The sequence below is a fragment of the Podarcis liolepis genome, assembly GCF_965112155.1.
Source record: "Podarcis liolepis genome assembly, chromosome: 2".
NCBI classification, from domain to species: Eukaryota; Metazoa; Chordata; class Lepidosauria; order Squamata; family Lacertidae; genus Podarcis; species Podarcis liolepis.
In genome coordinates this window covers 107,602,035-107,619,916 of record NC_139555.1, presented here as the reverse complement: position 1 = coordinate 107,619,916, position 17,882 = coordinate 107,602,035, and the positions used below count along the sequence as shown (strand labels likewise).

Here is a 17,882-nt window from a genome sequence, read left to right as displayed (position 1 = left end):
GCCTATTGTTCTAGGATCCAAGCTTAGTACATAACAGGGAAGGAGTTAGACAAAGAATGATCCAAGAAGTCCTCAACGGCAGAACAGGCGGGTGATAACAAGCAGTGTGTTACAACGGCTCTGAAGGCGGATGAAGGCTGCAGCAGATAGGATCCACCAGTTTGTCATGACTACTCATGCCATCAGAACAGAGCCCTACTGCGAAGACTGTGCGTTGGTCAGCGTGCACTAATCTACACACATAAAACAAATTCACGCACAGGCGTCTTCCAAAAACCAAACCCAACCTCCCCAAACCCTCCCCCCATGGCCATCACTAAATGGCTACGGGGGCAGGAATGTGAAGCCCCTAGTCATGAACCGACACATGGGCGGTCAGTCGTTCTGACTCAAGGAATGAGGCCGTTGAGCAGCTCAGCAGCTGTATCCATGACTGAGCAGCCCTTTTTAGGATCCACTATGCTCACCCCGAAAAGGGGAAGGGGCTGGAAACGGTGCCCTAAACATAGTATGCCTCCCTTTTTCCCTGACTGGATTACCACGCCCAGGGTTCCCCGCTCCTCCACATGCAGCTGCTGGGTGACCTTGGGCCAGTCACACTTCTCTCTGAACTCTCTCAGCCCCACCTACCTCACAAGGTGTCTGTTGTGGGGGTGGAAGGGAAAGGAGATTTTTAGCCACTTTGAGACTCCTTCAAGTAGAGAAAAGCAGGATATAAAAACTAACTCCATAAATAAGAATTCTATGGAAAAGGACCATCCCTGCCATGATGATGAAAACTATATGTTTGGATTTTGCTGTATTATACCAACCTGTGGAATATGACAGTTCGCAGTTTCAAAATCTATTTGGCCACAGTGGATTGACAGTCTGGACACACAAAAACCTCTGGAAGATCTTTTGAATCAATGCCTATGCGAAAGCAGTGGTACCAGTCCTTGCAGTTTCCTTCACAGTAAGCCATAGTTAGGTCACCACTGGGCCTCCTGCACCCTTCCTTCAAGAAACATAGTGACCAGCAGCCTTCAAACAAGGATATCAGAGCAATAGGCTAGTGTATCCTTCCATCCCTCTGGGCATGATCGAGACACAGTAATGTAACTCTCGTTCAAGATTTGTCTCTTCTTGGGAGGAACAGCATCAATTTCCACTTGAAAATATTTGTCTTGTCCTTCAAAATAGGTTTTCCCACAGTACTGTATTATTTCTTTTGCAATCCAGGGTCTAATGGCAGCCATATCCTTTTGTATGAACTGTAATTGGGCAGCAGAAGCAATCAGATGGGCAATGGTACATGTGAAAGGACCGTAGTCACTGGAATTACGGTACCTTGCCTGGGTATATCAGTTGGTGCAAAAAATGATCAGCTGCAAAACTATAGGGATATTTTGAATCCATCTCATACAGACATGCTAAGAAGGATGTTATTGCATCAATCACAGAGTGGTTCAATCCATGTTTGGAATCTAGATAGAGCATGGTCTTCCTTTTAAAAATGATTACTATCAGTTTCCAGTGGACTTCTCTGTCATTTACTGGAATAATCAAAACATCTTTCTTTAGCACTCCAAATCTAAAACAGTTCTTCAGAGCTTGCACTGGCAATCTTTGACATATCTGCATGAAGTGGCAAGTACGGTAAGTAGGAAAATTGTTCCATTGTGACCTAGCTCTTTGGCCATGATCACCCTGGAGGCAAGAAAGGCATCTATTATGTGATCATTTATCCAGTTTGATCCTTTCAGTGTGTTTATGTCATAGTCATACACACAGATGTTGCCAACTGAACCCAAGTCCCATGGTTTGTAGACTGAGTGTGGGGAAGGTACAGTTGTGCCATGGGGGAACTGATGTACAAATCAGTGATTTGTCCAAACACTTCTCACTTTGTGTTGAGAATATGGGGCTGCTATCAAAATAATCAATATTGGTCACTGTCAAATCCTCTTTCCCACCTTTTGGCATGGAGGTCATCTGAGGCTGAGTGCTTTCCAGGTGTCTCATAGTCAGTTGGTGATCTTAAGGAGTCAAACCCCTCAGCAGCCTGCACTGAATCAGCTGCTAGAGCTACTGTTATCTTTTCCTGCAGTCTGGGGAACTTTCTTCCCGATCTACTCTTCTGTCTTTTATTTCACTTCAACTGTGTGAGCTGCAACTGGCAAGGCCTCCCTGGTTCTGGTGGCATGCCGATAGATTTTGTGGCAGCTATAATATGGTAACAAGTCCTGGATGATGTCCTGTACGGACTGTGCATGCATGGCTGCCCGTATGGTCGCCAGGAGAGCGGCTGCCCATACAGCCTGTACGGCCGCCGTGAGAGGAGCTGCCTGTACGGACGCTACGCGAGCAGCAGCCTGTACAGTCACCGTGAGAGCAGCTGCCCGTATGGCCCATACGGTCGCTGCGAGAGGGGTTGCCTGTACAGTTGCCGCAAGAGCGGCAGCCAGTACAGCGACCTTACTGTCACTCTCCCCCCAGCATGGCACCCTGGGGCACCATCACCCCGCTGCCCCTTCATATGCCCCTGTAGTCAATCAAATGTACTATGAACAATCTGAAGTCATGCTGGGCACAATTCACCACTAATCCTGTTCTTTTTCTAAAAACACGTGGTGGACTCCAGGAAAGCTGTCAGCAGGCAACATGATTCCCATGGGCACCACGTTGGAAACCCCCTATTTCAGGGTTTGCACTGACAAAATCTGTTCTCAAAAAAACTTGCAGTTAAACCTCCATTTATAATTACTACCCCTGCAAAGCAACCAACTTTTGTCCCAAAACCATTTGTAGCTGAATTGACGCAAGACAGGTGATTGTTTTTCATGGTTACTTTGGTGGTCACCATCTACTTGGTTTGATAATTTACATTCACAGGTAAGATCATCACAATCTCTGCCTTGGACATTCTTGAGGTTTAGCAGTGTCAAAAATTTCCAGGTGCAGTTCTTCACAGTGGAAGCTATGAATATGAATGTCATTTTATTTCAATGTTCTTGCTAATGCAGAACCATTTCAGATAGCGTTTGTATTTCGGTCATTCCATGGACATTGGTGTGATCTTACAATATAATTTGGTGGAGTCCATTTAACAATCATGCCGATCCATGAGGATTAAAGTATTTAATATAGTGTTTGTTCCTTGGCTGTGCTCTGTGGTTTTTGTGGTTTGTTCTGTGGTCATATACATCAGGTGTGATTTGATAGTGATTTCAGGGTGACCAAACATAAAAAAAACCTAAGGATCCATGGGGATCTGTGCTTCATGAGAATCTTTTTACAGCATGGCAGTGCCCCAAAGTGATCTGGCCATGAGCAGCATAGGTGGTTGGGTAATGAATATGGGGCGACCCAGAGAACTGTGGAGCCGTAAATTTTAAAAATATATATATATTCAATTTTATAAGGATAAGGAAGTACAGAAAGGGAAACGGGGGAGGGGATAGATAGATAGATAGATAGATAGATAGACCTATAAAGATTATCAAATCCTACAAAGTACTACTACTACTACTAGTACTACTACTACTACTACTACTACTACTACTACTACTACTACAACAAATATATTTGTACCCTGCCCATCTGGCTGGGTTTCCCCAGCCACTCTGGGTGGCTTCCCAAAAAATGAAATAAAAATACATTAAAAAGTCACACATTAAAAACGTCCCTAAACAGGGCTGCCGTCAGATGTCTTCTAAATGTCAGGTAGTTGTTTATCTCTTTGACATCTAATGGGAGGACATTCCACAGGGCAGGCGCCACAACCAAGAAGGCCCTCTGCTTGGTTCCTTGTCACTTTGCTTCTCACAGTGAGGGAACCACCAGAAGGCCCTTGGTGCTGGACATCAGTGTCTGGGCAGAATGATGGGCGTGGAGACGCTCCTTCAGGTATACTGGGCCGAGGCCGTTTAGGGCTTTAAAGGTCAGCACCAACACTTTGAATTGTGCTCAGAAATGTACTGGGAGCCAATGTAAGTCTTTCAGGACATGTGTTATATGGTCTTGGTGGCCACTCCCAGTCACCAGACTAGCTGCTGCGTTCTGGATTAGTTGTAGTTTCTGGGTCACCTTCAAAGGTAGCCCCACGTAGAGGACATTGCAGTAGTCCAAGCGGAAGATAACAAGAGCATGCACCACTCTAGTGAGGCAGTCTCCGGGCAGGTAGGGTCTCAGCCTGCGTACCAGATGGAGCTGGTAGACAGCTGCCCTGGATACAGAATTGACCTGTGCGTCCATGGACAGCTGTGAGTCCAAAATGACTCCCAGGCTGTGCACCTGGCCCTTCAGGGGCACAGTTACCCCATTCTGGACCAGGGAGTCCTTCACACCAGCCCACCCCCTGTCCCCCAAGAACAGAACTTCATTATTGTCAGAATTCAACCTCAATCCACTAGCTGCCATCCATCCTCCAACCGCCTCCAAGCACTCACACAGGACCTTCACCACCTTCACTGGTTCTGAGTTGAAAGAGAGGTAGAGTTGGGTATCATCCGCATATTGATGGACACCAAGCCCAAACCCCCTGATGATCTCTCCCAGCAGCTTCCTGTAGATGTTAAAAAGCATGGAGGGGAGGACGGAACCCCGAGGCACCCCACAAGTAAGTCTGAACACTCATCCCCCACCACAACTTTCTGGACACAGCCCAGGAGGAAGGAGCAGAACCACTGTATAACAATGCCCTCAGCTCCCAGCTCCTCTAGACGGTCCAGAAGGATGTTATGATCGATTGTCGCGACCAAGGCAGTTTCAGTCCCATGAGGAGACCTGAATCCCAATTGGAAGGGATCCAAATGGTCTGCATCCTCCAGGCGTGCCTGGAGTTGTTCAGCAACCACCCGCTCAATCACCTTGCCCAAGAATGGAAGATTTGAGGCTGGGCGATAGTTGGCCATACTGGCCGGGTCTGAATATGTTTTTTTAAGAAGCGGTTTAATGACCGCCTCTTTCAGCTGGTCTGGGAATGCCCCCTCACAGAGGGAAGCATTCACCACCCCGCAGAGCCCATTGCCCAGCCCTTCCCGGCTTGCTTTTATTAGCCAGGATGGGCAAGGATCAAGGAGACAGGTGGTTGGTTTCACGCATCCAAGCAGCCTGTCAACATCCTCGGGGGTAACGGATTGAAATTGATTCCATGCAACTTGACCAGACAGGGCTCTAGCACTCTCTCGCCCTGACCCTGCTCCCACGGTGGTGTCTACCTCTTTCCGAATATGAGCAACTTTATCTGCATAAAAATTTGAAAAATTGTTGCAGGAGGTCTTGGGGTCTTTACAAGGCCCCGGTGGTAAAGGTGGTTCCATTAAATTGCAAACCACCTGAAAGAGTCTCCTGCTACTATTTTCTGTAGATGCTATAGAGACGGTGAAGAAAGTCTTCTTCGCCATTGCTATCGCCACTTGGTAGGCTCGACATTGAGCTCTAACCTGTGTCCGGTCCAATTCAGAATGAGTTTTCTGCCACTGGCACTCGAGCCGTCTCAGCGATTGTTTCCTCACCTGCAGCTCCAAAGAAAACCACGGGGCTGTCAGGGCTCCATGCAGTCGGAGAGGGCGCTTCGGAGCCAGACAGTCGATAGCCCTGGTCAACTCCACATTCCAGCGGGCCACCAGGGAATCAGCTGAAAGGCCATCAACATGGGATAAAGCATGCCCTACCACTCTCTGGAAACCATTTGGATTCATTAAGTGGCGGGGGCAGACCATCCGCATTGGTCCCACCTCCCTGCAGAGGAGAAGGGTCACGGAGAAGTCCAGTCGCACCAGGAAGTGATCTGACCATGGCACTTCTTTTGTTTCACTTTTACCTAGTGTCATATCACCCATGTCACTATTGGTGAACACTAGGTCTAAGGCATGTCCGTGACTATGAGTTGGGCCAAACTTATTCAGGGACAGCCCCATGGAGGCCATGCTTTCCACGAAGTCCCAAGCAGCCCCTTGTAAGGTCATGTTGGCATGGATGTTAAAATCCCCTAGGACAACCAAACTAGGTATCTCCAGGAGAACATCCGCGATGACCTGAAGCAGCTCGGGCAGGGAATCCTTGGTGCAGCGGGGAGGTCAGTACACCAAAAGGAATCCTGTACTGCCCCTATTGCCCAGCTTCCAGAACATGCACTCAGAGAACTGGGTCTTTCATATGCGCAGAAGCGCCAAATTGCACCAGTGCCTGTGCAGACGTGGCGCTTCAGGATGCGAATGCTGTGGGTTGCGGACGTGCCTCAGTCACGGGTTATGTCTGCAACCCGAGGTTCCACTGTACCAATTTTGTTTTAGGGCTTAATTTGCAGTAAATTTTATTCCTTTATTCATAATTGTTCTCACTGTTCTACTGTGAACTGCTCTTAAAATTTTTGCATCCATTTTGTCATATAAGGTTTTGCTTGTTCGGGCTTGGTGTCATATTTGAGTAATAGTTTATAAATTTTACCCAGAAGGTAGAACTCTGTTATGATGGACTCAAATTCTATCTTTTCACTGATTTTCACTGTATGTTTGCCATACAGTCTTTCTTGAATCTGGATATTAGTTGACAGTATGTAAGCAGTTTCATATTTTTTCTCCTCTTTAATACTTTGGCATGTATTTGATCTGTTCTTGAAGATGAACCATATCTTGGTACAATATATACCGTATTTTTCACTCTATAGGACGCACCGAACCATAGGAGGGGGAGAACAAGGGAAAAAAAATTCTCCCCCTCTCCGCTCAGCGCCCCTTCAGCGAAGCGGGATGAGAAACGGAGCCCCTTCCATTTCTCCTCCAGCTTCACTGAAGGGGCGCTGCGCAGAGAGGAAACATTGTGCAGTGCCTCTCCAGAGAAGCAAAGCCTGGAGAGCAAGAGGGATCGGTGTGCACCGACCCCTCTCGTTCTCCAGGCTTCAGGCGGCTTACCACAAGCCTTCGGAGATCAGCAGGAACTTGCACTGTGCTCCAAAGGCTTCAGGCTGCTATCCCTGAAGCCTGGACAGCGAGAGGGGTCGGTGCGCACCGACCCCTCTCGCTCTCCAGGCTTCAGCGAAAGCAACGCGTAGCCTCTGGAGCGTGGAGGGAGCGCTCCCTCTGCGCTTCGGAGGCTGCGTGTTGCTATCGCTGAAGCCAAGGAGCCTGCATTCACTCCATAGGACGCACACACATTTCCCCTTAATTTTTGGAGGGTAAAAAGTTGTCCTATAGAGCGAAAAATACGGTAGTCATATATTCTCCTATCGGCTCTAATAATAATATTGCAGTGGTGACATTAACAGTGCAGGTAAGGGGATTTTTGTGATTTTTGTAGTGCAACTCATGATTTGTGAGTTGTGCCCGTGGCTATGATGTGTGATTTGATGGTGAGTTTGGGGAGCCCCAATGCGAAAAGAGTGAGGATCCTTGAGGATCCGTGCTTCAAAACTACCTTTTTGGGCCATGGCGCTGCCAGGAAGCCGTGTATCCATAATTTTTATGGTGCAGGCTCTGCTCCTGGCTATGACGTGTGATTTGACAGTGAGTTTGGGTTGGCCCAATTCAAAAAGCGTGAGGATCCATGAGGATCCGTGCTTGAAAACCACGTTTTTGGGCCATGGAGTGACCAGGAAGCCGTGGATCCGAGTTTTCTGTGGTGCAGGCTGTGCCCCTGGGAATGATGTGTGATTTGACAGTGAGTTTGGGTTGGCCCAATGCAAAAAGCGTGAGGATCCATGAGGATCCATGCTTGAAAACCACGTTTTTGGGCCATGGAGTGGCCAGGAAGCCGTGGATCCGTGATTTTTGTGGTGTAAACTGTGCCCCTGGGAATGATGTGTGATTTGAAGGTGAGTTTGGGGTAGCCCAATGCAAAAAGCGTGAGGATCCATGAGGATCCGTGCTTGAAAACCACGTTTTTGGGCCATGGAGTGGCCAGGAAGCCGTGGATCCGTGATTTTTGTGGGGCAGGCTGTGCCTCCGGACATCATGTGTGATTTGACGGTGAGTTTGGGGCAGCCCAATGCAAAAAGCGTGAGGATCCATGAGGATCCGTGCTTCAAAACCACGTTTTTGGGCCACGGTTTCGCCAGGAAGCTGTGGATCCGTGATTTTTGTGGTGGATGCTGTGCCCATGGCCATGATGTTTGATCTGATGGTGACTTTGGGTTGATCTAGTGCAAAAATCATGAGGATTCATGAGGATCCGTGCTTCGGAACCACGTTTTTGGGCCAGGGCGTGGTCAGGCAGGCGTGGATCTGAGATTTTTGTGGTGTAGGCTGTGCCCCTGGCTATGATGTGTGATTTGACAGTGAGTTTGGGTTGGTCCAATGCAAAAAGTGTGAGGATCCATGAGGATCTGTTCTTGAAAACCACGTTTTTGGGCCATGGTATGGCTAGGAAGCCATGGATCCGTGATTTCTGTGGTGGATGTTGTGCCCCTGGACATGATGTGTAATTTGAAAGTGAGTTTGGGCTGATCTAGTGCAAAAATCATGAGGATTCATGAGGATCCGTGTTTTTTAACCATGTTTTTGCGCCATTGCGGCACCACGAAACAGTGGATGCGTGATTTTTTTGGTTCCTCCTACAGACTAAGATGTGGTCTACAGTAGCATGGTGTTTTTATTTTGTTTCAATATAAAAATCATATGAATTCATGAGGATCCGTGCCTCGGATCCATGTTTTTATGGTACTGCAGCGCGGCAAAGTGTTGGATCCACGTTTTTTATAGTCCAGTTTGTAGGCGTGCCTTCTAGGTGTGATTTGACACTGCATTTGTTGGAATTATTTTTAAAAAAGTGGAGGATCCATGAGGATCCGTGTAGATCCGCCTTTTATGCAGACCCCTGCAGATTTAAGCCAACCCCTGACTTGTAACGTTTACGCTGCTCTGCATCAGTCCAGCCTACAACAGGGACAGAATATGACAGAACAACACTGCACTATAAACTACTGTCATCGACTAAGGCTCCACCAGAAAAATAGTATCACTTCCAGCATCAGCTTTCTCCTTCCTTCCTCTACCTGCCCCCCCCCCTTAAACCCTACCACCAATGGACATAATTCACCATGCAATCCCACAATGGCTTTTTCAAACCAGTGATGTCCAGTGAATTCAGGCAATTGATTCTCTTGGACGGCTTCTGATTTTGTGCTGAGCTTTCCATTCTCCATCCCTAAAATAACACTGTTCTTAGGGACATAATAACAAAGAGTCTTCTGTTACCTTAAACATGGGCTACAGACCATTTCATCTGATTAAATATTATCCCAGTATGCAAATTCACAATGTGTTTTTATTTCGCTACATGTGTTAATTGACTTACAAATGCCTGGATGTCTGTGTTATCAACACTTTCTCTGTGTCATTATCACTGCCAATGACAAAATGACCTTCCCACCCCATGTGAAAAATTGCAAAGCAACATAAGATCTCAGGCACTGATGCTTTTCACTTATGGTTTTTCTTCAGAACATTATGAAGCCCTTCTACTGATCAGCTTTGTTCCCATGGAAAGTTATGCAGCAGCAAAAAATTCAAAACTGGTTTTGTTCAGCCTTTCTTTCTATTTTCAGAGTATTGTAGTGTATATGAAAAGTTGGTAGCCAGCTGGTTTCTGTAGTGTAGTGGTTATCACGTTCGCCTCACACGCGAAAGGTCCCCGGTTCGAAACCGGGCAGAAACAGCAATCGGTTTTTTCCCCCAAAAGACCTCTTCTTTGTCTTTTTTTTTGCAGTTGTTAACACTGCGCACTTTATAAATAGCTTTTCCCGCAAAAATATTAATCTGGATACACACAATGGGAATATACGTAAATCACAGCCTTAAACGTGCAAATCTTCAAAATAAGGCGACGTTTGTAGCGGCAGTGAGAAATCTAATAGTGCTTTTTCGGGGGGGGGGGACACGCACATTTTGTGAATCTTTGTACTTTTGTACTTTTGTCCATTTACTGTATTTATTTCTCCCGATTTGAACTGTAAAATGATGATTTTCTTGAGTCAAAATGAGAGTACCCCTAAAGGTTTTTTAAAGAAAAAAAGCACTGCTAATAGTTAATAAATTGTGAGTACATGATAAAAAACAACGGAAAAGAATTTGGGATGATTTGAGAAACGGGGCTTTACTATTTTCTATGAGAGGCAACTCGTTTAATTTTTATTTTTAAACCACCAAACAACGCGTTGGCATGGCTCAATTCCTGCACACTAGAGTAATATGCTAAGCTAGTACTGCATTGACTATATGATTCACACTGAACAACATATTTACGGTAATTCTATGTTGGAAAAGCTCCGAGAAGGCAATAATTGCATATTAACTAGAGTACTTGCAGCCAAAAGCATCAGCCGCCCGGCTAGCTCAGTCGGTAGAGCATGAGACTCTTAATCTCAGGGTCGTGGGTTCGAGCCCCACGTTGGGCGCATGCTTTTGCTTTTTCAGTTCTTCCGTTCTTGCTGTATTTCGTTAGGAGCAAATCCCCAAAATGACCAGTGGCCTCGGCAGTTGTGACAGCTGCAAAAACACCACTACCCCGAAAACGCGTTTCTTAAATCTATACATGCAAGTGGAGTTTACAATTGGAAGGAAACGCAAAACACCCAGCTTTTCGCTCCTAAATTGCTATTATTCTTTTTCACTATGGAGCTCATACAAGAAAGTTCACGTGCCTATGTTTTCCCATCTGCAAATCATATGCACGGGGGTTTTTGTGTGTCTTTTGCTAAGTGAAGAGGAGGTGGTGATCAAGAGGGGCGCTCTCCCTGGCCCTCATTTTTGCATTTTTCTTTTGCATGCCATCTCAGTTTTTCCAGCTCTTGTTTCAGTCGGTTTCCACCAGGTTTTTATATTATTTGCCCGAGCCCAGGATGGGAGCACTACCGGCACGCAGGCTTGGAGCATGCGAACAATAGAGAAGAGTGCCCTTTAAGCATGTGCAGAGTGCATCTCGAACACCCAGCAGCACTCGCACTCAGGGCCCACGGGAAAGTGAGTTCAGGTGCAGGTCTGCTCCCTACAAAAGTGTTGGATCTTCTTCCCACATTTCCCCCACCCGTTTCAATTAAGCACCACTTTCCAACGAGTCTGCAAAGCGACGAGCCGGGGGGAAGAGTCCAGTCCGAGCCGAACTTCAATTCCCAGAATGCCTCGAGAGCGATGCGCCCCCCTCTTTGCCCACCAGGACTACATTTCCCATGGTGCTTAGCGGGGGCCGTACAAAAGGCCACAGGAATGCGGTCACAGTCTGGCTCCGGGTTGGGTGTTCGCTCCGCTGCGCTGCACCCCTGCTTCTCCCCAGGATAAAACCCAGGCAGACGCATATATACATATATACATATAGGAATGGACCCCGGTAAGTGCCTGAGGCAAGTTTGTGGGTGCCCCCCCGGCCAAAAAAGAAAAAAGAAAACTGATGGTGATCCGGTTATTGCTGGAGTATTTTTGCAGGCGACTCTTGAGGCAGCAGGGCCGGCCAAGGGTTGCAGATTTCACATCAAGGGCAAACACAGAACCCCGCATCTTAAAACCTCTACCGGGAGACTTAAAACGCACGTCATTTGACATCTTTCCTTGCCCAGCCTTTGCTGGTCTTTTGATGCCCCAGGAACGCCTCCAGTGTTCACGCTGTTGAGATGTTTTTACTTTAATTTTGAGTTTATCTTTGCCTACTCTCAAGACCCATGCTTGCAATTAATTTGGACTAAGGATCCTTCCGTGGCTGTGCCATTGGTGATGCGTACCCGGGTTAGAATCCTTGCTTCACCTATAGATAATAATAATAATAATAATAATAATAATAATAATAATAATAATAATTTATTATTTATACCCCGCCCATCTGGCTGGGCCTCCCCAGCCACTCTGGGCGGCTTCCATAAAAACCAAAAATACAATAAAATATCACACGTTAAAAACTTCCCTGAACAGGGCTGCCTTAAGATGTCTCCTGAATGTCAGGTAGTTGTTTATCGCCTTGACATCTGCTGGAAGGGTGTTCCACAGGGCGGGCGCCACTACCGAGAAGGCCCTCTGCCTGGTTCCCTGTAGCTTTGCTTCTCGCAATCAGGGAACCGCCAGAAGGCCCTCGGCGCTGGACCTCAGCGTCCGGGCAGAACGATGGGGGTGGAGACGCTCCTTCAGGTATACTGGACCGAGGCCGTTTAGGGCTTTAAAGGTCAGCACCAACACTTTGAATTGTGCTCGGAAACGTACTGGGAGCCAATGCAGGTCTTTCAAGACCGGTGTTATATGGTCTCGGCGGCCGCTCCCAGTCACCAGTCTAGCTGCCGCATTCTGGATTAGTTGTAGTTTCCGAGTCACCTTCAAAGGTAGCCCCACGTAGAGTGCATTGCAGTAGTCCAAGCGGGAGATAACCAGAGCATGCACCACTCTGGCGAGACAGTCCGCAGGCAGATAGGGTCTCAGCCTACGTACCAGATGGAGCTGGTAAACAGCTGCCCTGGACACAGATTTGACCTGTGCCTCCATGGACAGCTGTGAGTCCAAAATGACTCCCAGGCTGCGCACCTGGTCCTTCAGGGGCACAGTTACCCCATTCAGGACCAGGGAATCCTCCACACCTGCCCGCCTTCTGTCCCCCAAGAACAGTACTTCTGTCTTGTCAGGATTCAACCTCAATCTGTAGATGTGTTAGGATAACGAATACCCAGCCTTGTTATTCATCACATTAGAAAAAGTACGCTGATCCCACTAGTGATTTTCAAGGGACAAGGCAGTTTGGAGGATGTGCCTCTGACAGCGCAGCCTTAGACGTGTCTGCTCAGAAGTAAGTCCAACTTAGTTCACTGGGGCTTGTTCCCAGGTGGGTATAGGATTGTCGCCTAAAATCAGAAAATAGGTAAGGAGGCTATTGGACTAATCAAAAGTGGGCAAGCTTTCTGAGTAACGCAAAGCTCCTCATCAGGCAGAACAAAAAGTGGCACAGTGAGCGTCTGAACTAAATGTGTCAGCAGGTAAGAAGTTTCCAAAATGGGAGTTGTAAGTAAACTGTGTTTAAGATTCCCTTTTTCATCCAAAAGGGCACATTGGGGAGAGTCTGTTTTGGGTCCTTAAGTGGCGAGATTTCACACGCATTCAGTTGCACCAGCCTTTCATTTAAGTACCTAAGGGGACAGTCAGGAAAACAATCTTGTAGTCAAGGGCTGCGCTTGCAGCTGGTTATCTGAGGATGCTTGCTGGAGACAGGCCTTTTGAGTGCCTCGAGAGCAGAGGACACTTCATTGGGAATTCACACTAGAGCATCAGCACGGGGCACTTGTCAGGCTTCTCATTAGGAACTAGAGAGTCCACTTTCAAAGCACTTGAAAAAATATTATCTGGGTCTCTTAAAAATGAAAAGCAAATCACAATATGCATCACACTAGTGATGCTTACATCTGGAAAGTGTAGTTAGGTCAAAGTATAATTAACCGAGGCAGAGCCCTCTGCTTCCGCTAGGTATCCTCCTGCCCCATCCCTTTCCCCCCCTTTCTCAACTGGCCCTCTTCTTGTTTCCCTACCATTGACTCCCTTAACTCAGTTCAGGGGATGCAGGGAGACAGTGACTTCAAATCACCGCAAATAGCTTGCAGAGAGCTCCGTGAGGTGCTCTGGAAGCTTGAACTCCCTGCCCATCAGCTGGTATGTGGGAAGTTCATGTCCGGCTTCTGCAGGGATGGGATGTGCGCATGAGTTCCCTGCGAGGAGCTCATGTGCACAGCCGAACCGAGAAGGCTTGCATTGGCTGCCCATCAGCTGGTAGGCAGGGCAGTTCAAGCCTGGGCTTTGCAAGGATTGGCAGACTTTTTTATCTGGCTGGCCAAATTTGGCCTGCAAACCGGAGGTTTCCCACCCCACTTGTGGTGGGTGATGATTTGCTGTGTTGGGGGGAAGGCAAGATGGGAGATTTAATAGTGTATCTAGAAACCAAGGTGCAAGGAGTAAAAAAATAAGTTTCTGTGCAAGAGAGAGTTTTTTATACAGGTAAAATCTGACTATTTCCTAGTGGCCCTAGAGTTGGGCACCTCAGCACAATCTTGACCTCTCAAGTCCTCCTTGAAAGTTCACTATCTTTTCCAGTTTGTAACACCCTTTCCTCCCAGTAGCTTGTGGCCGCATTGTGGAGAGGGAATGACTGATGGTAATCTTTCTTCCAGCCGGCGAAGACTGGATCAAAAGAGAAAATGAGGCACCACCTCCCGGGCAAGCGGATGCTGAACAATTGCACGAGACGTTATCAGAAGGGAGCGAGGATTTTCCAGACTCTGAGCAGCCTGAAGCCTGTAAGAGGGGCCTGGAAGCCCGCCGGGACACGTTTGCGGGAGACCTTTGTTTCGACTACGAGAACGGCCCCCCGAGGATGCGCGCGAACGACCGGCCGTTCAAATGCGACGTGTGTGAGAAAAGCTTCCGCCACAGCTCCAGCCTGCTGACCCACCGGAGGCTCCACACGGGGGAGAAGCCGTACAAATGCACCGACTGCGGGAAGAGCTTCAACACCAGCTCGGCGCTCATCGTGCACCGCCGGACGCACACCGGGGAGAAGTCCTACGTCTGCTCGGACTGCGGCAGGTGCTTCAGCGAAGGCTCGGTGCTCATTAAGCACTGGCGCATCCACACGGGCGAGAAGCCCTACAAGTGCGCCATCTGCGGCAGGGGCTTCCGGCAGAGCTCGCAGCTGCGCGCCCACGAGAGGACGCACACGGGCGAGAAGCCCTACGCGTGCCGGGACTGCGGCAAGTGCTTCAGCACCAGTTCCAACCTCTCGGCCCACCAGAGGACGCACACGGGCGAGAAGCCCTACATCTGCGCCGAGTGCGACCGGCGCTTCGGCCACAAGTCCCACCTCATCTCCCACCAGAAGACGCACACGGAGAAGCTGCACGCTTGCCCCGACTGCCCCGCCAGCTTCCGCATGACCCACCAGCTGCTGGTCCACCGCAAGTCCCACCAGGAAGACCGGCGCTACAAGTGCCTCCTCTGCGGGAAGACCTTCAGCTACAGCTCGGCTCTGCTGGCGCACCAGCGCATGCACACGGGAGACAGGCCCTTCAAGTGCCTCGAGTGCGGCAGGAGCTTCATCCGCAACTCGGACTTGAACAAGCACCAGAGGATCCACACAGGCGAGAAGCCGTACGAGTGCCCAGAGTGCGGGAAGAGGTTCAACCAGAGCTCGCACCTGGTCAGCCACCGGAGGGTCCACTTCAAAAGCGCCGCCAAAAACCCGGGCGCGAACGTCGGCGCTCCGGCTGAGCAGGAAGTCGAGTCTTCCTGAAGGCCGCTTTCCGCAAGGAACTCCTTCTGTAAGTTATGGAGGCCGCCATCTGGCTTTCTTCTGAAAGTGGTTTGCACGGAGGGACTGTCAAGGAACTCTGTGTGCCGGAAAAATGAAAGTTTCTGCACCAAGGCAGCTGAGATCCTTTGCCGAGGAAAGCAGAGTTCTGCGGCATTGGGTACCTTATGGTTGACGTGGTTAAGAGCAGTGGACTCATAATCTGGTGAACCGGGTTCGATTCCCCGCTCCTCCACATGCAGCTGCTGGGTGACCTTGGGCCAGTCACACTTCTCTGAAGTCTCTCAGCCCCACTCACGTCACAGAGTGTTTGTTGTGGGGGAGGAAGGGAAAGGAGAATGTTAGCCGCTTTGAGACTCCTTCAGGTAGTAATAAAGCGGGATATCAAATCCAAACTCTTCTTGTATAACTATTTTGCAGGTCATAGAAAAGGGCAGAGAGAGATGCAGGACGCAGAGGCTTATGCCCTCTGGCCCTTGGAAATCTTGCTCAGCCCTTCTGCCTTCTGGAAACGTGTGGGCAGTGTCTGTCTTTGCTGTCTTAAGGACTAGAAACTTGGGCATGCGGTGCTTTTTAAAAATGGAATGTTGCTGAAATTGGTGCGCTGGCCTGTGTCCTTGTGCAAGTGCAGAATATACTCTAGAAGTGGGGAATCCTATTTTTCTTTTAGCCCAAGGGTTGTTATGCTCCCTCCTCTGCAGTCAGGAACCCCCTGCTGGTGGTGGGTGGAGCCAGAGGAAAGAGTGGGCGGAGCCACAGGTGTGCCCTCTGGCATTGGTTCAGTAGGCTACGTTGCAGGAATGCAAAAGTCAGAGGTTTTTACATACATGCAGCCCATGCCCATCTCCTCCTCCAGCTGGATAGATGAGAGGCATTTTCACAGTTCAGGGACCCACTTGAACCCTCAACACTCAAGGAGTGCATGGCGCAGGATTGGTGTGGAGGTTCCCACTCAATTCAGGAGAACTGCAGTAGAAAAGTGGGACTGTAACTAAACTTAAATTAGCCATGCTTTAGTCCAGTGTTTCCCAACCGGTGTTCCGCGGCACACTAGTGTGCCGTGAGACACCGGCTGGTGTGCCGTGGGAGGGAGGCGGGCGAGTCGGGCGGCGAGAGGCGGCGGCGGCGAGGATCCGCGTCGAGCCGGGGGCGGCTCCGCGGTGCTGGTGCCGAGCGGCGGGGCAGCGCGCGCAAAAGGGAGGAGCGCGAGACAGCGGAGGAGGAGGAGGCCGGCATGTCCGGGCAGCAGCAGCAACAGCAGCAGCAGCAACTCCCGGCGACGGCTCCTCCTCCGCCCGCTATCGCCGCCACCGCCACAACAGCCGCTGCCGCCGTCCCTCAATCCCTCGCTCTGCTGCCTCCTCCCACCCCGGCAAGGGGAAGGAAAAAAACTTTAACTTTTGTGCGTCCCTCCCGGCGTGACGCTGCGCGCTGACGTCACGGGGCGGGGCTTTAATGGTGGTGTGCCGCGAGATTTTTTCCCGGTAAACAGGTGTGCCGTTGCCCAAAAACGCTTGGGAAACACTGCTTTAGTCCCATTGAAGCCCATGGGGCAGGTTAGCCGTGGCATCATTTAGTTTGGATGCCAATTCAGCCTTTGAAATTTCTTGGTGGGGGGGGGGGAAGAGAAGGGAAAGTTGACCTTCAGACCCCAGGAGGTACACAGAAACCAAAAGAGCTGTTTTTACACTGCAATGAGCTCCTTTTCTCTGTGGTTCCTCTGTCTGATGTTGGTAATGGTAGGCAGTTGCTTATGAGACAGGACATGCTCCAACCAGCTTCTAATTGCCACCTTCCATTGTCTTGTATCTTAAGAGAGGAGGAGTACAGTAGTCTAACAAGGAAGAGGAACTGTACGTTTAAACAAATGAATGGCTATGTTTTGTTACTCGGTCATGAAATAAAAGGGATGACTAGATGACCCCTGGGTCCCTTCCAACTCTGGTTCTATGACTTGGAAAGTAGGAAACAAATAATCGCCCACCCGCCCCAAGAGACTATGGCCATCGCTTAATAATTCCTGTAGAGTGTGTGTGTGTGTGTCTTTATCTATATATACAGCCATGGGACATGGGTGGCGCTGTGAGTTAAACCACAGAGCCTAGGGCTTGCCGATCAGAAGGTTGGTGGTTTGAATCCCCAGGACGGGGTGAGCTCCCATTGCTTGGTCCCTGCTCCTGCCAACCTAGCAGTTCAAAAGCACGTCAAAGTTCAAGTAGATAAATAGGTACAGCTCCGGCGGGAAGGTAAACGGCGTTTCCGTGTGCTGCTCTGGTTCGCCAGAAGTGGCTTAGTCATGCTGGCCACATGACCCGGAAGCTGTACGCCGGCTCCCTCGGCCAGTAAAGTGAGATGAGTGCCGCAACCCCAGAGTCGTCCGCGACTAGACCTAATGGTCAGGAGTCCCTTTACCTTTATATATACAGCCGGATTCAGCTAACCTGTTCACTAGCAGACACCAGCACAAGGAACGGCTAGCGCAAGGAAACTTTCCCCCCGACACACCCCAAGGGTCAGGGACACCCCCAGAACAGCGTGCAAGGTTTTTAAAAAAATCTTCTCTGGCACAGTTAGTAAAGTAAGCCAAAACTTTTGTTCTTGTATTACTCTGCTTAATAAATTTTTTAAATAGTTTAAAA

The 17,882-nt window shown here is 49.1% G+C and overlaps 1 protein-coding gene and 1 long non-coding RNA gene across 3 annotated transcripts in view; both read left to right on the top strand.

Moving 5' to 3' along the window:
* The window catches only part of LOC310702267, a 25,830-nt gene extending 7,948 nt beyond the window's left edge, over positions 1-17,882 (top strand). The window contains exon 2 of the long non-coding RNA XR_014523419.1: positions 17,786-17,882. This is a non-coding gene — a long non-coding RNA (uncharacterized lncRNA). The remainder of the gene's footprint in view (positions 1-17,785) is intronic.
* LOC310701759 (uncharacterized protein) lies at positions 11,174-17,882 on the top strand. 2 transcript variants are annotated; one of them, XM_083493094.1, is made up of 4 exons: positions 11,174-11,304; positions 14,108-16,264; positions 16,777-17,489; positions 17,778-17,882. In XM_083493094.1, the coding sequence occupies exons 1-2, from the start codon at positions 11,295-11,297 to the stop codon at positions 15,223-15,225; spliced, it is 1,128 nt and encodes a 375-aa protein (XP_083349220.1). In that variant the 5' UTR covers positions 11,174-11,294; the 3' UTR covers positions 15,226-16,264; positions 16,777-17,489; positions 17,778-17,882. The 2 variants fall into 2 exon arrangements, with proteins under 2 accessions (XP_083349220.1, XP_083349219.1); XM_083493093.1 differs by having other exon boundaries at positions 16,777-17,882.